The 23,195-nt window shown below is 44.1% G+C and overlaps 1 protein-coding gene across 1 annotated transcript in view; it reads left to right on the top strand.

Moving 5' to 3' along the window:
• The first annotated feature begins 2,623 nt into the window (after window positions 1-2,623).
• The window catches only part of ME3 (malic enzyme 3), a 252,726-nt gene continuing 232,154 nt past the window's right edge, over window positions 2,624-23,195 (top strand). Inside the window, exons 1-2 of the mRNA XM_075337554.1 lie at window positions 2,624-2,708; window positions 13,556-13,784. Coding sequence (XP_075193669.1) covers window positions 13,563-13,784 — 222 coding nt within the window. The 5' untranslated portion in view covers window positions 2,624-2,708; window positions 13,556-13,562. The remainder of the gene's footprint in view (window positions 2,709-13,555; window positions 13,785-23,195) is intronic.

Raw genomic sequence — 23,195 nt, 5'->3', positions numbered from 1 at the left:
AATATAAAAATATATATTAAAGTTAAAATGAGCTCCTTTTTCTCCCAAAAATTAACAGATAATAAAAAAATAAAAATACCCAAATTTGATATCACTGCATTTGTAAAAGTCCAATCTATGAAACTATAAAAAAAACAATGTAACAAGAAAAAAATCAAAACTCCAAAATTACAGGTTTTTGCTGCCGCTTGATGTTTTCATCAGCTCGGGGAGCAAAAAATAAGCCCTCACACAAGCCCAGATTGTGAAAATTTTAAATATTACGGCTCTTAGAAAGTCGCAATACAAGCAAGATTTTTTTCCTAAATTTCTGAATTGTTTTTTCACAATTTAAATAAAACAAAAACTATACACGTTTGGTATCTACTTAATTGTACTGACCTAGAGAATAATCATGCCACGTCAGGTTTATGGTAAAATGAACGCTGTAAATAAAAAGAAACTAAACAATTGCAGAATTTGACTTTTTTGTTCTTTTACCACACTTGGAAATTGTTTTCCTGTTTACCATTATATCATAAGATAAAATGAATGGTGTCATTCAAAAGTACAACTCATCCTGCATATAATGGATGGTGTCATTCAAAAGTACAACTCATCCTGCATATAACGGATGATGTCATTCAAAAGTACAACTCATCCTGCATATAATGGATGGTGTCATTCAAAAGTACAACTCATCCTGCATATAATGGATGGTGTCATTCAAACGTACAACTCATCCTGCATATAACGGATGGTGTCATTCAAAAGTACAACTCATCCTGCATATAATGGATGGTGTCATTCAAAAGTACAACTCATCCTGCATATAACAGATGGTGTCATTCAAAAGTACAACTCATCCTGCAAATAACAGATGGTATCATTCAAAAGTACAACTCATCTTTCATATAATGAATGGTGTCATTCAAAAGTACAACTCATCCTGCATAGAATGAATTGTGTCATTCAAAAGTAAAACTCATCCTGCACATAATGTATGGTGTCATTCAAAAGTACAACTCATCCTGCATATAATACATGATGTCATGCAAAAGTACAACTCATAGGGCAGCACGGTGGCTCAGTGGTTAGCACTGCAGCCTTGCAGTGCTGGGGTCCTGGGTTCGATTCCCACCATGGACAACATCTGCAAGCAGTTTTTCTGTTCTCCCCATGTTTGCGTGTGTTTCCTCCCACACTCCAAAAACATACTGATAGGGAATTTAGATTGTGAGCCCCAATGGGGGCAGCGCTATAAAAATGAATAAATATTATTTATTATTATTATTATTATTATTATTATCCTGCATATAATGGATGATGTTATTAAAAAGTACAACTCAATACGGCTATAGTGACAGAAAAATGTAAAAAAGTTCTGGTTCTTGGAATAAGTGGAGGAAAAAACCAAAGCGCAAAAACAAAAAATTGCTCAGAACTTAAGGGGTCAAAAAAAAGGTGAAAAATACAATAATCAGAGCAGATTTTTGATGCATAGTTTGGTGCAGAAACCCCCTACGAAGGGCTGTGGAGTCGGTAAGCCAAACCTTCGACTCCGACTCCGACTCCGACTCCTCAAATTCTCTTGCACCGACTCCGACTCCGGCTCCGACTCCGACTCCGGCTCCGACTCCGACTCCTACATATATTGCTTATAGTTAGGTGAAAAATTTATTGTAGTACATGAATATGTGTATGTGAACATTAGACATTTAATAATTTTTATGATACAATAATCAAGATATTTGGATAGAACATAAAATATATTTATTGGATACAACTTTAGAACACAAAAAACTGTAATAAATTGTAAATATGTAATACACTATGTAATATACAGTAGATTACATATATATCTTGTGTGTGTATATACACTGTGTATATATATATAATATTACATATTTACAATTTATTAGTTTTTTGTGTTCTAAAGTTGTATCCAATAAATATTTTATGTTCTATCCAAATATCTTGATTATTGTATCATAAAAACAATTAAATGTCTGATGTTCACATTATACTACAATAAATTTTTCACTTAAATATAAGCATTATACTAAATGTTGTTATTTAGTAAAATATTCAGCACATTCTGCATTGCACTCCTGTCCCCAATTTATTATATATTTTAGGAGTCGGAGTCGGTGCATTTTATACCGACTCCAACTCCGACTCCGACTCCACCAAAATGAGCTCCGACTCCGACTCCGACTCCACGACTCCGACTCCGACTCCACAGCCCTGCTACGATGTAGTGTTTTTTTTCCATGGGAATATGGTCTCAAATTAAAAAAGAAAAAAAAAAAAAAATTTCATATGTTTGTCGTAACCGTACGGACCTGGAAAATCATATTGCAGGTTATTTTTTTTTTCAAAGATTAAACATCATAAAATCAAAATAAAAAAAAACGTCAATAGCAAAGTCTTTTTTTTTCTTCACAATTTCACACTAAATGAAAACTACAACGCGTCCTTCAGGAAAAAAAAACACAAAAAAATCCAGTTATGTCTGTAGAAAAAGAAAGTTATGTCGAAAGGTTATAAGTAAGAAAAAAGCCTGCGTCCTCATCTTTAGAATGGATTGTCAACATTATGCTCTATTCAATAAAGTTGTAAAAAAAAAAAAAAAAAAAAGCAGCAGCCTTCTTGTCTGTATCCTGATCCTGAGCATTAACTCCTGCCGTGCTGAGTGCTGCAGCTGCTGGTCCTTGCAGAGTCTGGAGGTAAATGATAGGAGGCGGCCATTGTCTGGAGGGTTGCAGAGGGATACATTGTACTTCTTCTGGCAGTAGATGAATGCACTATATACATTATAACTATATCATGGCTGTGCAGGTTGATACATGAATGGCTTCTTAGGGGTAGGGGGGGGGGGGGGGTTGGAATATTTTTGTTTTTGACAGCGAATTGCGGAAACGAATGTCGATTTTCATGTTTAACCCTTTTGCGCCTCGACGGTCCAAGATCGGATTTCAGATAATCGATGATTTCTTGGCGTATAATTATAAATGGTCTATATATAGCGCGGACGACTTACGCAATCCTATACGTCCGTGTGATATTTGCAGAGGCACCGGCTTACAGTGTCTTGTTTACACCGGCTCTCGTCTTGGGCAGATCCTTGCAGATGTTTCGTAAGATCATCTCGGTTGTGTCCCCGGCTGTATAATCTGTAATCACATGATACACAGGAGCAATTGATTTTTATCCGTCTTCAGTAGACAACCCCTTTAAAGAGAGAGTCTCATCTGGACCTTCTTTAAAACCCCAACCTCCCCCCCCCCCCTTTCCTTCCTGCAGCGATGTGACAACCCCTTTAAAACTGTTTAAAAATATCATATTTAACGAAAATTATTCTTCTTTCATTCGTTTTACCATCATATCTGTTTCTAGAAAGAGTGGACGTTTGCACAGGCTCAACGTGTTTACCAAGTAAAGTGAAAGTCAACGGGGAACCCAAATATTCTCTCCAAAATGCTTGACTTCCATTATACCACTTGAGTCGAGCCGTCCAAGCGTCCGACTGCGCTTTACAAGTACCGAACACCCGAGCATGGTAGTGCCCGCTCATCACTAGTTACCAGTACTGAGCACCCGAGCATGGTAGTGCCCGCTCATCACTAGTTACCAGTACTGAGCACCCGAGCATGGTAGTGCCCGCTCATCACTAGTTACCAGTACTGAGCACCCGAGCATGGTAGTGCCCGCTCATCACTAGTTACGAGTACTGAGCATCCGAGCATGGTAGTGCCCGCTCATCACTAGTTACGAGTACTGAGCACCCGAGCATGGTAGTGCCCGCTCATCACTAGTTACGAGTACCGAGTACCCGAGCATGGTAGTGCCCGCTCATCACTAGTTACAAGTACTGAGCACCCGAGCATGGTAGTGCCCGCTCATCACTAGTTACCAGTACTGAGCACCTGAGCATGGTAGTGCCCGCTCATCACTAGTTACGAGTACTGAGCACCCGAACATGGTAGTGCCCGCTCATCACTAGTTACGAGTACTGAGCACCCGAGCATGGTAGTGCCCGCTCATCACTAGTTACGAGTACTGAGCACCCGAGCATGGTAGTGCCCGCTCATCACTAGTTACGAGTACCGAGTACCCGAGCATGGTAGTGCCCGCTCATCACTAATTGTGACTCAACTTTCTAAAAATCCCAAGTAGGAAAGCTGTTTAGGTAATTTCCTCTTCAGGGTGACAACCTCTGTGTATGCTGTAATGGCCACCATATTGGTTGTCAACTTCCACGCACCCTTTCCAGAAACCTATATAATGGCTCTCTCCTCACTAGTTACAACCTGTTATTAATGAGATATGTCATAAAGCCATACCCCTATGCCCTTAAGCATTAGCTTCAAAATAACAAATGCCATTGACTATGACGTGTGTAAGTGGTTTTCGTCGCATGTGAGTGCTGCTTCTTAGAGACCCACTTTAAGACCCGCAACACACTTCCGCAAAAAAAAGTACGTGTCTCACGGTCCGTTTTTCGGGTCTGTGTTCCGTTTGTTAGGGGCGTTTCTCCGGTATGTATGGCATCCGTGTGATGGCGTATGCGAGCCGTGTGTGCGTGTGGAATGTCCGTATTGACATAAAATACGTACGTGTGCAGTACGTGTGCTGTCCGTTTTTAAAGGCCCGCTTTCTTACCCAATTAACGTTGTTAATCATTCATCATGAGATCCTGGTGTTGTTGTTTGCTTTCTATTGACCTGATAGATTGGTAACAAGTGTTACAGATTTTGTGATGAAAAACGGACACTGACGATACGTGCTGAACGCGGACATACTCCGTGTGTGGTCCGTGCAGGCACGGACCCATAGACTAAAGCGGGTCCGTGCCTGCGTGCTGCCGGCCAAAAACGGACATGTCGTCCGTGTAGAAAAGCGCACACACGTACTTACCACACGTGTGATTTTACGTGTGTGTGCCATCTACTATTGAATAACATGGGTCTCCGTGTCTCCGGTACGTGCAAATACGTACCGCACACGTACAAAATAAACGGATGTGTGTTGCGGGTCTAAGTTTGTTTGCTTTCACATGTTTGTAGAGGCCGGTATTGTGGGCTACCGGCCTCCGGCGTGTGGTGAGGCCTGCTGTCCAGGCCTGGTGGCGTCTGGTTGTCATGGAGACATGGCCGGCTCTGCTGCTGGATTATGTACACAGCTAATCTTTGTATGAATATACACAGTGCGGCGGAGATAAGAAATCAAGGACAATTCACACAGATCGAAGTCATAAGAGGCCGACAATGGAGGGAAGAAACAATACAGATTATTGTTAGGTCTGAAGTGTGAAATGTTGAGGATCAATCTCACTATATTTTTTTGTAAGCATAATAAGTTTTTACAACTTTCTTTTTCTTTTGCTCATGTTTTCCTTCATTTTTCAATTAGTGGCGGAAATTGCATTTTTGTTTTTTTTACGCCAATTTTTTTTGTTTGAGCAGTAGATAAGGCCTCATTTGGACGTCTGTTTTTACACGCAAATTCTGTAAACCGCTGCACGCATTTCTGCTTTTTCTGAGCAAAATTATATATACCGTATATATATATATATATATATATATATATATATATATATATATATATATATATATATATATATATATATATATATATATATATATATATATATATATATATATTATATATTACATATAGGGAAATCAATGAGTCCGTGGAAAAAAAATAGATGTCACCAGACTGCTGTTGATTGTTTTCAATTATTTGTTTTTTACTAATTAATGGGTAAGAGTGAGAATCTACAAAAAAAATTATTTTATTTATTCTTGTATATGAGAAAAACGCACTGTGCCTGTTTTTAACTCTCTGATGATAAAAACAGGCACACAGACCATGAATGGAGGAAGGTCACTGCTGAGTGAATCCGAACTGTAAAGTTCAGGGCCCATAACGGAGACCTAGTGTCTGGTGCTTGAACTCAGACTTCTCACAGAGGCATTACCCCAATTACCACCACACCAGGACTATCAAGACGTGCTGGGCAAAGCAGCAGAATTTAAGCATCTACTGTGTTGTGCCATTTCTTGGGTGGCTGCGGGCTGCTATTTTTAGACTGGGAGAGTCCAAATAACCTCGAGTCTTCCCAGCCTGAAAATACTAGCGCTCAGCTGTCTGCTTTACCTTGGCTAATTATCAAAAATAGGGGGACCCCAGTCGATTTTTTTTTTTTTTTTTTTTTTTTTTTAATTTAGTCCCTATCCACACTTTGTTTCTAGCGCAATTGCCCTGTTCTTACTCTCATTTTGCTTCCTTTTGCAACCCCCTAACCATTACTCCGTGCATTTTACAGCTCAAAAGTCCAGGTTCCCATTCACTTCTATGGTATTTGGGGTCAAGCTCTGTCAAGTACGGGTACTCACCTTACTTTTTGATCATCCTTACTTCTGACGTAACGCCTACTTTTTACCTGTCTGATCCTTTTGTTCTATTTTTAAAAGTACCACTCTTCAGAACAGAATTTAGGTTTCTGGGGTTAAAGGAAACCTGTTAGGTGCAATATGCCTCCAGAACAACGAGCAGTTCTGGTTGCTTATTGCTAATTCCTGCCTAACTGGCCCAGCATCTAATAGCATAGATAAAGAGATCTTTAGAAAAAGTATTTCTATATATTCTTTATGATATGCAAATGAGAGCAAGGACTAGTCATAAGGGCGTTAGTTCTCCCAACTAGTGGCCCTCTTAGCATGTTAGCACGCCCACAGGGGTGTATTAGCGTGCTATTAAATGCTCGTTGACCAGCATCATCAGTGGTGACGTGCATCCCTGTATCAGATGTCACTTTTACAGGGTCGTGCTAACATGCTAAGAGGGCGGACTAGTCGGGGGAAATAATGCCCTTGCGACTAGTCCCTGCGCTCATTAGCAGATCATAAAGGATCTTTAGAAATACTTTTTCTATAGATCTCTTTATCTATGCTACTAGACACATAGACACATGGACGGTTAGGCAGGAATTAGCAATATGCACCCAGAACTGCTCATGGTCCTGACTGCATATGGCACCTGACAGGTTCCCTTTAACACATTAAATCTGAGGTCTGCATTTAATGTTTGGAGCATTTTTGCACAATTTTGAAAATCTGTCAATTATGGATATCCATATGGAATGGGGAAAAAAAATCCACTCAGATTTTTGGATAGTCTGTAAGAAAATAAAATCCACAGGTTTTATTTTTTATTTTCCTGCAGATTAGCCACAGATTAACTGGAGCTAATCCTCGAGCAGATGCTTTGGCACATCAGCAGGGATCTTACTATGGCGGGTGAAAAGGTGAAGCCTAGACGGGGCCAAAAGGTCCCTCTCCGGTCATATGAGAAAACCAATATTATTAAAGGCCTGTGAGAGTTGAGGGCCTTGGAGATTTTCTCTGGGCCCCATAGGCCTCAAGTTACACCACCGCACATTAGATTTTTACATGTCATGTGTGACCAAAGCCTTAAGGCCCCGTTACACGCAATGACATATCTAACAATATATCGCCGGGGTCACGGATTCCGTGACGCACATCCGACATCGTTAGCGACGTCGTTGCGTGTGACACCAACGAGCGAGTGTTAATGATGGAAAATACTCACCAAATCGTCCATCGTTGACACGTCGTTCGTTTTCAAAAAATCGTTGATTGTTGAGGACGCAGTTTGTTTGTCGTTCCCGATGTAGCACACATCGCTACGTGTGACACCTCGGGAACAACGAACTACAGCTTACCTGCGGCCGCCGGCAATACGGAAGGAAGGAGGTGGGCGGGATGTTACGGCCGTTCATCTCCGCCCCTCCGCTTCTATTGGGCGGCTGTAACGCCGCACGAACCGCCCCCTTAGAAAGGAGGCGGTTCGCCGGCCACAGCGACGTCGCTAGGCAGGCAAGTATGTGTGACGGCTCCTAACGATATTGTGCGCCACGGGCAGCAAATCGCCCGTGACGCACAAACGACGGGGGCGGGTGCCATCGCTAGCGATATCGCTAGCGATATCGCTCCATGTAAAGCCCCCTTTAGTGATGTCAGTTTGGATCAGTAAAGGCTCTGGTTATTGTGGTCTCAGTAGAAAAGCTAAAGTGTCTCAAGGACCTCTAAAATTGAGCTATCATCCCAACGTTCATTCTGCAGGCAGCTATCTTTCTCGATTCCCTGATTGAGCGTTCATTTGTTTTCAATGGTTGGAGAGGAAGAAGCCACAGCTAAACCCCTCTGCCTTATCCCCTCTGAAAACAAAAGGACTGATAAAATAATAACTGCTTGATACTTCTCTCCACCACCTTCATCTGTCGGGGATAGTGTCACACGGAGTTTTGCACATACTTCGCCAACTTTCATGGCGGCCTCGGGCTCTGTTCAGATTTCAGATTCTGACACTCTGCCCTATGATGTGTACGGTGTCTGGGATCAACACAGGCAGACTCAAGCATCGGCCTGCTGTGTGCTGATTCATAGGCAGGCTAGCAAGAGCTAATTTTTGCTAGTCTGCTTGCTCCTTTAATCACATGTTGTTGGGAGTCTTATCACATTTTCTCCGCTCCTATTTATGCTGGTTGAATCCTTCCACCCATGCCAGCTATAGTTTGTCTGTGTTGGTCTGTGAGGTGTGGTGTCCCATAATTTCTGGTGAAAGTTGTGCTTTTTGTTTGGTGTGGTTCTGGAGTTTACCCCTTTTTGTTTTGTAGCTTCCTTCCTGCTCTTGTTTTTCCTTCTGAATCTTTATGGTCTTAACCTGTGTGTATGCTGTGTGACAGAGTTTTGGTTTTCCCTTGTCTGTCTTTATCTGTGTGTTTCATCACACTCCTGTACCATACCTTTCTGAGGGGAGGAGGAATCAGATCAGGACTAGTCAGGAGCAGGGCCAGGAAGGAGATTTGGGCCTCTCCACCATCAGGAGTATCCCTGAGGTTACGGATAGCATAGGGCCCCGTAGCTTGAGGGACAGCTTAGTAACCCTGGTTCTCTGCTATCCCATAGTCATTGTGACAGAGTCAGGATGACCCATACACATCAGATGCTCGGCCACTTCAGCTGACTTGCATTTAATGTCCATGCACCAGAGATGGATTATATTTGAGATATCGAGATCTGCTTCTCTCGGGCTCATCACAGAATTTAGGTTCCCATACAGGCCTAATAATGGATATGTCATTGGAACACACTGGTAATATGATAGTCTTGGGGTGCATTTATACTGGCCAATTTTTGGGATCGAGCAGATCTCGGAACGTTGTTTCCTGATAATTATATAGTGTTTAAAAGCTTGCCCAGAGCAATGGCAGTCAATGCGCAAATAACGATCGATAACCAATCGTTCTGTGCACATCAGAAGCGCAGTTGTCCGTTGTGAACAAGCTATTAACCGACCGTCGAATGAAAAAATGTGTAGATGATTGGAGGTGGTTTAATGCTACAAGTCCACTGGTGAAAACTCAAAATCTCCACAGTCGCCAGTTGCCCGTCAAAGCCAGCAGCTCTGAAAGGAGTAGAATTGTGTTGGGTTGTGTTGTTCACAAAGGCGCTATGGTCCAGAAGGGCTTGGACACCAGTGGTTGCCCGAAGAGGTGGTGCACCTTCCATCACTAATATTGACCGATCACCCAATTTCCACAGGGGCACTGCACTGGTCCTACTTGTAATCCACCATATCCAGGTGGTCGTATTGATCCTCCATTAATATTGATGTTTAATAATGATGGGTGAGCAGTACAATGATCAGAGCTCGGTACCCAAAATGATGAGTAAACACTACGATGCTCGAGTGCTCTTTACTTGAGACAAACAGGTCAGACTCATCTAGAGTAACGAGTATAATGGTAGTCACTGATTAGGCACTTCGGCTCTCCGCTTACATACAGCCAGTCATTTTAGGGAGGATGGAGGATGGGGGGTGGGTTTGTTCGGGTTTTTTGGGCACACCACATCTAAAAACGTTTTTACCACCAGTTGCCGGCTTGTAACATTCAGTAGGCAAACCTGTGCTTGGCTTTGGTATAGTTGAGTTCGGGGGGCCCAACCATACACCTTTTCCTTCTGTCCCCTTACCCCTAGCGGCTATGAACTAAGCCCAGACAACAGATTTGGATGAAAATCTCCACAGCAGCCTTTTATGTAACATATACACATCAGAAAATAACTTAGATTGGGTGGGGTCCTCGAAGCTTATAAATCTGGGGATTAACTAATAACCTTATTAACATTAACTTCCCCCTGAACCACACTTACTCCCAGCCGTAAGCACCAATAGAGAGGGGGAAGGGATAAATACAAAACACAGGACCCGACATTCCATTGCCGGAGGTCCCCCAACTCACCAGACCACCAACCAAAACCGGCAAATTAAAGGGATCCATATCTCCATGAACCCCTAGTAACAATTTACGCCAACTTCGAGGACCCACCCCAACCGCCAACAGCCACCATGACCCCTGCTACCACTCAATATTACTATCCCAGGGGAACACAGGCCAAAAGGATCCTCCACCCCCAAGCTGTCCTATATAAACCCCAATGGTACCCTAGTCCCTACCTCCCCTGGTGTCACCTTTCCCCTAGCCAAAGTTATGCCAACCTTCACCCACGCCAGGGGTGAGGTTCCGGCCCAATACTTTAAGTTCGATGTTTCATCGACTACACATCTGAGCACCTGATATACTCATCGAGTATCCAAGCAGCCTGATGCTCAAACGAGTACTGAGCCGAGCACACTCACCCATCATTAGTGTTTATCTAATGTCAGACGATACCGGTGGGTTTGGCCAACGAACTAATGTGTATGGTGGGACCTCCTGACTCTCCCATGATAGGTGATGTCGGACAACATGAAGATCTGGCATGTCCACTTTCATACTGCCGATCCTCTTTTTTTTCTCTAGAGATAAGGTGTCACTCCAGGAATGTATCAGTGGCACTCTTGTAGAGATCATAGGAGTTCTCGGCTGAGCTGGCGTTCCTGTGTAGAGGAGAGTGGAGCGAAACTGCTGCCAGCTAAACCATCCTTCAGCCATCTATTGGGTCTGGAGCCCCTTAGACTTTGGAGAGTCCATTTTGGCCAAATGCCTCTTGGTAAACACTAAAATGTATGTGGAATTGCGTTCTTGGACCTTACATGGATTAATAATCCCAATGTCAGCATTTTATTCAGAGCACTTCATAGGAGTCCAGAAGTGTGAGAATATCCTCCGTAGACGCTTATCTCCTTCAGACGTCTTTGAGCCTCCACTTCTTATCTGCATGGACAATACAAGAGGAGACATAACAACTATTCCTGCTTATACAAACAAAAAGCTGATAGATTTTGTTTTTTGGGGGGATAAAATTAACAAATGTTTTTGTTCTTCACATTTAACAATCACACTATCCCTACTTTGTAAAAGGTCCCCTTGACAATAAGCTGATCTCAAAGTTTCCCCCCTGATGGTTCTCACAGCTATTGTCTGTAGTCTGTGGGGGAAATTGTAGTTGTTTCATTTTCCTGTAGCGCCTCCGCAGGAAAAATAAAGTATTGCATATTGCCTGGCTGTCTGTGTATGCAGGACCGGGCGAGTCTCCTGGAGATGGTCCTCGTATCTGCTCCCTACTCTGGCCAAGAGGTGAGGGTCCTGAACAAAAGGACCCCCCATTCACCACATTCAAAAAAAATCTTGAACTTTTCATACTCGCCACTAGGCCTAGTATTTTCCTACATCATGTTAGGCACATAGATAGATTATATCACAAAAGTGAGTACACCCCTCACGTTTTATACTTCGCTATATCATTGCGTGGGACAGCACTGGAGATCTGACCCTGTGATACAATGTGCAGTGTCAGTGCGCAGCTTGTATAACAGGGGAAATATGGTGTCTAAATAACTTAGCACATATAATATATTTACAAAAATGTAATGGCTGTCTTCTGTTGTGATATACTGTGCACTCAGACTGTCAGACACTGTATAAAAGCATTATCTGACCATGCGCTAATCTGTAAATGGGTAATAGTACAGGAGGGTTAGGAGATGAGCTGTGGCATAACACAAGATCCACCATTCACAATAGGTGATATCACAGCTCACCTCCTCTCTCTCCTGTACAATAACCGATAACATCTCTATATACAGTAGGTAACACAGGATCCACCATTCACAATAGGTGATATCACAGCTCACCTCCTCCTACTCCTGTACAATGACTGATAACATCTCCGTATACAGTAGGTAACACAGGATACACCATTCACAATAGGTGATATCACAGCTCACCTCCTCCTACTCCTGTACAATGACTGATAACATCTCCGTATACAGTAGGTAACACAGGATCCACCATTCACAATAGGTGATATCACAGCTCACCTCCTCCTACTTCTGTACAATGACTCATAACATCTCTATATACAGTAGATAACACAGGATCCACCATTCACCATAGGTGATATCACAGCTCACCTCCTTTCACTACTGTACAATGATTGATGACACCTATATATAGTAGATAACCTGTCTACTGTATATAGACTTTAACAGTGATTATACAGGAGGAGGGGGAGGAGGTGAGCTGTGACATCCCCTATTGTGAATGATGGATTCTGTCTTATCTATTGTATATACAGGTGTTATAAGTCATTGTACGGGAGGAGGAGGTGAGCTGTGACATCACCTATTGTGAATGGTAGATCCTGTTATCTACTGTATATAGAGGTGTTATCAGACATTGTACAGGAGAGGGAAGAAGTAAGCTGTGACATCCCCTATTGTGAATGCTGTATCCTGTGTTATCTACTGTATATAGAGGTGTTATCTGTCATTGTACAGGAGGAGGAGGTGAACTGTGATATCACCTAATGTGAATGGTAGAACCTGTTATCTACTGTATTTAGAGGTGTTATCAGTTATTGAACAGGAGGAGGAGGAGGTGAGCTGTGACATCCCATATTGTGAATGCTGTATCCTGTGTTATCTACTGTATATAGAGGTGTTATCTGTCATTGTACAGGAGGAGGAGGTGAGCTGTGACATCACCTATTGTGATTACTTGATCCTCTTTTATCTACTATATTTAGATTGTTTTTCTGCCATTGTAATCCTGGCCATGGTATTGAAGCTGCTAAAAGTAATCTGTACAGAACAGGAAGCATGAGTTTAGTATAAAGCTTAGTCAGCATTGGGAAAATTGCAATGTGTCGGATTTTTGTTTTTAATGGGTTGTTCCATTTTCAGTAGAGTGGGCCCCAAACTGTGTAAAATAACAAACTCAGCAGGTACTCGCCCTCCCTGGGTCCAGCACTGAATTTCCGCTTCTTCCAGTCCTGGTGTTTTTGCTGCGGCGGTCACGTCAATCATCAGTCTTACCAGTCGCTGAGCTCATTGTCACATGCCGTCAGCCTCACGCTGCTGATATGACGTCACCGCAGCCGATAAACATCAGAATCCGAGCAGTGACGGAAGTCGACGCTGGCCCCTAATTCTTTAGTAGACACTTTGGGGGAGAGCTCCTGCTGCAGCCAGTTGCCTTTCAGCCTAATCCGATCTGCAGTTTGCATGTTCTTTTTATATTTTTTCTTTTTCATTTTAGATAAAATATGACCAGTTTGATCGCTAAACACGCAATGTCCTTTGGAAGCAGAGTCTCCAGGTGCGTCCTGAGAACGGGATCATGTCTACCGCTTGTTCGAAACCCTCACAGAGCTTCATGGGAGATGGTGAGGGTGTGCCACTCCGGGCCTGCTGCTGTGCATCCGACCAAGACCCCAGCCATCAAAAAGAGGGGCTATCTCATCACCAGAAACCCCTACCTCAATAAGGTAGGTCAGCACCTTTAGGCATTTTTTCCTGGTGAATCTCCTGTTGGACGTGTCTAATTTCTTATCTGTACCCCTAAATTGGTACCACCAAAAGGACTGTAAGATTTAGGTCATTTTGGCTTCTTTTCATTGACAGCAAGCATAAATTCTAACAGTTTGTGAGGAATGTAATCACTCAGCAGCTCTTCAGCTCTAAGTAAAGCTGATTTGCCTATTCTAGATCCTCAGGGGCGGAGCATGATGCAATAATTCAAAATTCTCCAATGAAAATTTTGTATGCTTTTCTCCGCCCCTGAGGGGCCTGTAATAACTATAACAGCACAAATTTAAACTGGACAGTCTTAAAGTGAACCACATTTTCTGCCACTCTGGGCCTGCTGCTGTGCATCCGACCAAGACCCCAGCCATCAAAAAGAGGGGCTATCACGAGAAACCCCCACCTCAATAAGGAATGTCAGCACCTATAGGCATATTTTTCCTGATCAATCTCCTGTTGGACGTGTCTAATTTCTTATTTGTACCCATAGATTGGTACCAAAGGGAATGCAGGATTTAGGTCAGAGACTGTTTATATTTAAATTGGGTTTCTATTCACTGACAGCAAGCAAAATTTCTAATAGTTGGTGAGGACTTAAATTATTCATCAGCTTTTCAGGTCTGGGCAAAACTGATTTGTCTATTGTAGATCCTGAGGGGCGGAGCATGATACCATGATTCAAAATCGTCCAATGAAAAGGTGCCCTGCTTTTCTCCGCCCCTGAGGAGCCTGTAATAACTATAACAGTGGAAATTTAAACTGGACAGTCTTAAAGTGAACCACACTTGTGTTGTCCTGGTTGATAAAAGCGGCACAGACTATCTAGTCTAAGTTTATACACTTTGGTCCAAAAAGTTTCACTTCTTCATGGACTTTTTGGATTGGGATTGAGGCTACATTTTTTTTCATACCCTTTTCAAGTGTAACAATTATAATGGATTACTCAGGAATCTCTTTGCGTGGAGCAATTACACAACTGAACCCAGTTTATAGGTGATAATAAAATTTATTTCGTAACACACGTGATAAACAAACAAGTGTCCAAAAAACAAGTAGCAGAGCAATTTGCAAGTGTCCAAAAAACAAGTAGCAGAGCAATTTGCAAGTGTCCAAAAGACAAGTAGCAGAGCAATTTGCAAGTGTCCAAAAAACAAGTATCAGAGCAATTTGCAAGTGTCCAAAAAAACAAGTAGCAGAGCAATTTGCAAGTGTCCAAAAAACAACAGAGCAAATTGCAAGTGTCCAAAAAAACAGAGCAAATTGCAAGTGTCCAAAAAACAAGTAACAGAGCAAATTGCAAGTGTCCAAAAAACAACAGAGCAATTTGCAAGTGTCCAAAAAACAAGTAGCAGAGCAATTTGCGAGTGTCGAAAAAACAAGTAGCAGAGCAATTTGCAAGTGTCCAAAAAATAGGTAGCAGAGCAATTTGCAAGTGTCCAAAAAACAACAGAGCAAATTGCAAGTGTCCAAAAAACAACAGAGCAAATTGCAAGTGTCCAAAAAACAAGTAACATGGCAAATTGCAAGTGTCCAAAAAACAACAGAGCAATTTGCAAGTGTCCAAAAAATAAGTAGCAGAGCAATTTGCGAGTGTCCAAATAACAAGTAGCAGAGCAATTTGCAAGTGTCCAAAAAATAAGTAGCAGAGCAATTTGCAAGTGTCCAAAAAACAACAGAGCAATTTGCAAGTGTCCAAAAAATAAGTAGCAGAGCAATTTGCAAGTGTCCAAAAAAACAAGTAGCAGAGCAATTTGCAAGTGTCCAAAAAACAACAGAGCAAATTGCAAGTGTCCAAAAAACAACAGAGCAAATTGCAAGTGTCCAAAAAACAGAGCAAATTGCAAGTGTCCAAAAAACAAGTAACAGAGCAAATTGCAAGTGTCCAAAAAACAACAGAGCAATTTGCAAGTGTCCAAAAAATAAGTAGCAGAGCAATTTGCAAGTGTCCAAAAAACAAGTAGCAGAGCTTATGTGAAAACAAGGCAGATCAGGCAAGAACCGCAGCAGGGATAGGCATCAGGAGCAGAAAGTTACAGGAGGGCAGAAGTTGGCAGAACCTCTGATGAGTTGCAACAGGCGAGACACACAGACTTTGCTGGGGTAGAGGGAGAAACTTGAGACACCACTAGGAGGAAACCAGGCAGAATACTCAAGCAGAGGACTAGAGGCCGGACTGCAATTAAAAAGGCAAGAGGACACAGAACACATGGAGAAGAATGAAGCAGGGGACACCATGTTGGAAAAGGACAAAAAGCCCAAAAAGGATAAACAGAAAAACCAGAGTCCTGATGTGGCGCCCTGGACCAGCCAGGGGCCACAGAGAACAACACCAACACACCCCACACTCCTGGTCAGGCACACCGAAGTCAGACACAAACCCTTGTTGCCTTCCTCCAGGGGCTGATGTCCACACCAGAGGGTGGGCCAGGCGGTTGGCCCCGCCCACCGAGGGGTTCACAGTCCTGGAGGCGGGAAAAGCAGACAGTTGAGTTTTGGAGGTGAAAGTGGAAGGAAGGAAAGTGGTAGTGGAGCAACTAACTGACAGCGTCCGGGTGTGTGGCCCGGGCGGTACAGCAAGGTTGGCAGACGGTGGCGACCGTCTGCAGGAGTGGCCTATCGGAATCTACCGTAAGGACCGTGGACGGGCGGTGGCCCGGCGGTACCGGACCGGTACACAAAGAGAATTCAGCACCATCTGGCAGGGGCTTACGGACCCCGGCAAGGCTAGGAGTCGCCGTGAATTTGCCAAATCCGTCAGCGAAGGGAACCTCCTGGGTTTCCCAGCAGCCAAGTCCTGACAGAAGGCAACAGTCCAACCGTGAGAGGGAAACACAGCCACCGCCAAGGCTACCGTTCCCAGGGCCAGAGCCTGCGGGCAAAAGGGGCTCCTCCGGCCCATATCCAAGCTGGGGAGCGGGTTACCGGTGGGAACCCATTGGAACCATTTACCGTACATAGGTGCAGGGAAAGGCAGTCACCATCAACCTGCCGGGAGAGACAACACCGCAGCCGTCTGTGGGACCCGTCCATCCAGCCGTGTGTTTTACCGAGAACTGTGTCCTCATCATTGGCTGAGTGAGTACCACCGTGCCGTGCGGCACAGCGCTGCCCCCGCGACCCTGCACCTCACCAGGCCCCGTAACCCGCCTGCTATCCATCCCTACCCCATCACAGGGTCCCGGGACAACCAACCCCCTACCCACGGAGGGGAGAACTAACAACAAAGCTGCTCCCTGTCACCGCTCCCGGGATCCCCGTCCAGAGCAGCGGTGGTGTCACCAACTTCACCACAACCGTGGGTGGTGTCACGGACAATAACCCAATCCCCACCATCCAATCAAACCCCCTTTCACTCACGGGCGAGGAACGCCGCTCGAGTCCCCGGGATCCGGCCCACCGCTCGAGCCACCACAGAGCAGCGGCCGCAGCAGCGGCCGGACCCGAGAAGTGGGAGAGCGCGGCGTCCCCTCCTCCGCCCGCGACACTGACATCAAGCCTCCTAAAACACATCATAAATGTGGCACAAAGCTTAGTGAAGTGGCCCCAATGGATCTATTTGTCTTTAAAGGGGTTTTTCCCAAAAAAATAAATTATTCCCTATCCACAGGATAATACTATGACATTTCCCGGTGATTAGCTTAGGTTGCATTGCTAATTGCTGTGTGGAGACTTATCATATGTGAGGTCTGGATCTCACCGCCCTCGTGCGGATCCCACACACAGGGACGTAGGTATTTTTTTTTTTCCTAACCCTGACATTGGCCTGGAGTAATTACCTCACACAATGTCCTTGAGAGGAGAAGTTTCCTTGTGAGAAGTTTACACTGTACACATGCCTGGAGCGAGAGCCGCTATTACAGCAATGCCGGGAATCTCGTGTATGAGGAAGACATTCCTATAGCTGAAAGTATGGAACCTCATTAGATATAGGGGTAAGAAACTGCATAAATGGCAATTCCTAAATGTGTTAGGACAATCTGCTGGTGTGCGGTGATTGGGCAGAGCCGGTGGCACCCAGGCTCCGGTAACTCTATAACCTCGTCCTCGGCGCTCCTGTGCTTACACCGGTGACATGAACCCCAGCAACATTGAGAATTAATGGGTTCAAGTTAGGTTTAGTCTCCCTCAAAGGAAATCGGTTGGGGTTCGGGTGTCTGGTAGAACTCAACACTATATTTTGATGTCTATACATGAAGAAGTGGTGATATTAATACAGACCTCCAGAATTAGACAAGAGGGTGTGTCCATGCCCCGGCTCCTCCCAAGCTCTGCTCATTTTGGAAAATAAGTGCAAAGAAACAAATATCCAGCTCACCCCAAGACGTCCGTGTACCGCCCCCAGCAACGGTCAAACCGCTCGGATCCGGGTGTCGCTACTAGTGGCTCGAGGGTCTCCGGACCCGGGGGGCTCGGGGTCACTCTTAATTGTAGAAGGGGTTATTTACAGGGGAGATATAGTTTGTGACTCCACCCGTGCTGTGCGATAATGGGGAGTACCGCCGCTGCCGTTGGGAGTACCCGGGGTGATGGGTACTGGGGCAGCTAGGTGACGTGACCCTCCACGGGTAGAGGATTACCCCGGGACTCTGGATAGTGCCTTGGGAATGCATCGGCTTGCAGGCTCGCTGGTTGCGGGGGGTATCAGGTACTCACTCAGAAGAATGCAGACACTGACAACGTAGTAAACCAAGTCTCTGACTGCCGCTGTCTCCTGGGGGGAGCTCGTCCGGGTCCCGTTCCCTGCAGCACTGCCTAGTGGTCTGTGGCCTCTCTCCTGGCACCTGAATTTAGATTGTCCGTTGTGGCCCTTCAGCCTGGAGCTTTTCGGGCCCCGCTCCCCGCTGTGGTTAGCAAAGAAGCCTGCTCTCAGGAGCTCACGCTTGGGATTTCAGTGGGCTGCTTTTCATGGAAAGCCCTATCCCCCTCATTGCGCTAGTGCCACCGATCTCTGAGCTGGTGGGAACAGTCCATAGAGACCCTGTCCTCCGCAGTTTAATTGCCGGGTTGCTTGCAGCTTCTCCCCAACTTAGGGTCCGTGTACCCCGACGTGCCTTCGGTCCCAGCCCAGCTGTTGAACAGTGGCTGTTGGCTATCCTCCAAGATTAGCCCAGTACCCAGTCACAACCTCCCACAACTGGGTCTCCGACTCCTCCAGGCCCAGACCACCGTCTGCGACCTAGGATACTTCTCCTCTGGAAGCTCCAACTCCCAGCTTCCTCAAGCTCCTCACAGCTCGAGGGCTACCACTCAACTTTCTCTCTCTTTGCTCCCCTGGAGCCGACTGACTTGTCACCTCCCTGCCTGACCCCTAGGTGGGCGGTCTTATTCCAGCTTAGCAGCCCACTGGTGTGCCTGGCAGTGTGTGGTGCGAGGTGTCACTAGGATATGTGTATGCTGATGGAGGCAGTACTGCAAGATGGGAACCCAGAACCATGGGGGGGTTGAGTCCTGCACTGGAGATAAAGAGCATGCAGTACCATGTGACGACGTGACTAGTCCAGGGGCGTCACATTCGCACTCCTGGCGGTGTTGAAGCACAAGATCCCGTTGCTGTTCAGGGTCTGAGGAAAAATCCAAAGGTTTACCAGACGCGTTTCGAGCACATGGCGCAGGTGAACAAAGGAATGATTTGGCTTCACATTTCCATAAAAACACAGCTTTAATGAAAATCTTTTTTAAAATACAAAGAATATTTTTCTTGTAATAAAGATAAGCCACAAAAGTATAACATCTCTGTCAGGGAAAATCCAAAGGTTCTTTAAACCGCACACCAGGCGCGTTTCGAGCACATGGCTCTTAGACCTTGGTGAACAGGGTATACAGCTCAAAGGTTGATATAGGGGATACAATTAGTTTAATTAACATCTGAACACCTGAAATCCCACAATCAACAATGAGGCAGGTTGGAAAGGACTCTGAATAGAAATAATTTAAAAGACCAGACAATAAAACATTAAACAATGCAGTATACATAAATATTCCATGATAATCAGCATAGTACAGAAACATTTAGATCAACTGATTTTTTTTCCTCCCAACTGAGAAATGTACATATTCTGCAGAAAAATTTCCACATTTATAATAACCAATTATTTCTTACCATGGAAGTTTAATTTCACCAAGGTCTAGGAGCCATGTGCTCGAAACGCGCCTGGTGTGCGGTTTAAAGAACCTTTGGATTTTTCCTGACTCAGAGATGGTATACTTTTGTGGCTTATCTTTATTACAAGAAAAGTATTCTTTGTATTTTAAAAAAGTTATTCATTTAGGAAATTACCATGGTGGCTCAGTGGTAAGCACTGTATGGTGGCTCAGTGATTTGCACTGCACGGTGTCTCAGTGGATGGCACTGTACAGTGGCTCAGTGGTTGGCACTGCATGGTGGCTCAGGTTTTGGCATTGTACGTTGGCTCTGTGTTTGGCACTGTACGGTGGCTAAGTGGTTGACACTATGGTGACAGTGCTTGGTACTGTATGGTGGCTCAGTGGTTGGCACTGCATGATGGTTTAGGTTTTGGCATTGATGTTGGCTCTGTGGTTGGCACTGTACAGTGGCTAAGTCGGTGACACTATGGTGACAGTAGTTGGCACTGTACAGTGGCTCTGTGGTTGGCACTGTATGGTGGCTCAGTAGTTGGCACTGCATGGTGGCTCAGGTTTTGGCATTGTAGTTGGCTCTGTGGTTGGCAATGTACGATGGCTTAGTGGTTAGCACTATGGTGACAGTGGTTGTCACTGTCAGTAATTGAACCTGTATGGTGACAGTAGTTGACACTGTGTGGTGGCTCAGTAGTTGGCACTGTATGGTGGCTCAGTAATTGAACCTGTATGGTGACAGTAGTTGGCAGTTGGCACTGTATGGTGGCTCAGTGGTTAGCAGCATGGAGGCTCAGTGGTTGGCACTGTATGGTGGCTCAGTAGTTGGCACTGCATGGAGGCTCAGGTTTTGGCATTATAGTTGGCTCTGTGGTTGGCAATGTACGATGGCTTAGTGGTTAGCACTATGGTGACAGTAGTTGGCACTGTACAGTGGCGCAGTGGTTGGCACTGTATGGTGGCTCAGTAATTGAACCTGTATGGTGACAGTAGTTGGCACTGTGTGGTGGCTCAGTAGTTGGCACTGTATGGTGGCTCAGTAATTGAACCTGTATGGTGACAGTAGTTGGCAGTTGGCACTGTATGGTGGCTCAGTGGTTAGCAGCATGGAGGCTCAGTGGTTGGCACTGTGTGGTGGCTCAGCGGATGACACTGTATGGTGGCTCAGTAGTTGAACCTGTATGGTGACTGTAGTTGGCACTCGGTGGCTCAGTGGTTATCACTGCTGCTTTGCAGCGTTGGGGTCCTGGGTTCAAATCCCACCAAGGACACCATCTGCAAGGAGTTTGTATGTTCTCCCCGTGTTTTCGCGGTTTTCCTCCGGGTTCTCCGGTTTCCTCCCACACTCCAAAGACTAATGACGGCCAGTTTTTAAGAGAGGTTGTCTCTTTGTTTAATAATGGTTTAAAATTGCAAAGTTCTTATAAAAAAGAGCCCATAAAACGGACCGTGCCGCTGACCCGAACTATTCAGGAGAGCACCCTTCAAGCTAATAAGCACCACCCCAATATCGCATCAGTGAGGGGCCAGCGCCCAGGACCCCCGCCAATCAGCCACTACTATGTTCCCCGGCACCTGGAGGTACACCGCGTACACAGCTCCACACCATGTAGTGACCGTTCTCAGGTACTACATCTCCGCTCCTATTGAAGTCCATGTATTCTGCGCTGTGATACCACTACACAGTGTACAGCTCTGCTGTGTTCTGCCTCTGTATACTCATTACTTCCAGCTACCGTGGGACCGGTGCGGTGCCAGCTGCCATATATTGATGACCTGTCCTAAGGATAGCCCTTCAGTGAGATCTATGGCCGGGGTGGCAGTCTCGTGTTCGGAGGGGTTGTTTCTTCTACTTCATACAGGATAATGTAGCCTTGCACGTGCTGTGTCTTTGTGCTGAGTCGGCTGCTGTCTTTCCTGTTACTGCAGAAAGGACCGGACTGTTCCTCTTTATCTACATTATTTCAGCACTTCTGATAAAAGTTGTTTTGTTATTTTTTTTTTTTGCCTTGGAAAAAAGCCATAATAACTTTTTATGTAAAGTTTTACTACATCAAATTGTTGTTTTCCTAAAAGCTATAAAAATCTGTCAGTATTCGGATTCTGTACTCCTCAGTGCCCATTGGCTTCATTTGACTACCCTACTACAATTTTAGAGGGGTTTGACAATTTTATTTTTTTTTTATTACTTAACTGCATGTATTTGGGGCTTAAAATAATTTTTTAAATTGGGATTTATTAAAAATTTTGCACTGTTTTGCTTTTACAGGCTCTTTATTTACCTTCACATTTAACTTTGATGTGGTCTCTCTTGATAAATCAGATGAGAGGAGTTCAGAAAAAGAAAGATAAGCATTAGAAACTCTCTGTCACAGTTTGCTCACTGATAGTTTCTCAGTTAACTCATTCTCCAGTGCAACGCAGAGGATCCAGAGTGCAAGAATGATTTTTTATTTAGCCACAAATACATGCATTAAAAAAAAAAAACAGCCAATGTCGTATCTCTACACCAGTATCATATATTACTGGCCATTGTTTTGGTTACTGCATTTTATTTCCAGGGATCAGGTAAGTGAACATTTTACCACTGATGTCTCTGAAGCTGCTCAAGCACTTCACATGAATGTTTGCAGTCAGCGTTGTCCATCGACTTATCATACATATGCATGCTCGGATCGGCTAAGTGTGCATGTGTTTTCAATGGGAATAGTGGAATAAGCCACCGCCAGACTGCTCTAGTGGTTGTTTTGCTCCCCGGATAATAAAAATAAATAAATTATACATGTATATTTATATTTATTTTATATATATATATATACATACACTGTGTGTGTGTGTGTGTGTGTGTGTGTGTGTGTGTGTGTGTGTGTGTGTATATATATATATATATATATATATATATATATATATATATATATATATATAAAAGGTCAGATATTGTGGTAGGGGGAGAATAATGTTACGGGTTTGTTTTTCAGGGTCGGCATTGGGCCCTCAGTTGAACTGGAGGGAAACCTGAAAGGGTTTCTTTCAATTTCACATAATGTTTGGCCCTGGCTGCAGATTTTTAACACCCACCAACTTCATAAATGCTCGTTTGGATTAAGGGGCGTGCATGTGTTTTCAATAGAAAGAGTGAAATAAGCCACTGCCAGAAAAAAAAAAAAAATATATATATATTTTTATATATATATATATATATATATATATATATATACAAAATAAATAAAAGGTCAGATATTGTGCTAGAGAGAGGATAGTGTTATGGGCTTGTTTTT

The sequence above is a fragment of the Anomaloglossus baeobatrachus genome, chromosome 2, assembly GCF_048569485.1.
Source record: "Anomaloglossus baeobatrachus isolate aAnoBae1 chromosome 2, aAnoBae1.hap1, whole genome shotgun sequence".
NCBI classification, from domain to species: Eukaryota; Metazoa; Chordata; class Amphibia; order Anura; family Aromobatidae; genus Anomaloglossus; species Anomaloglossus baeobatrachus.
Note: the sequence above shows the minus strand (reverse complement) of the source record. Positions and strands in the feature narration are given on the sequence as shown.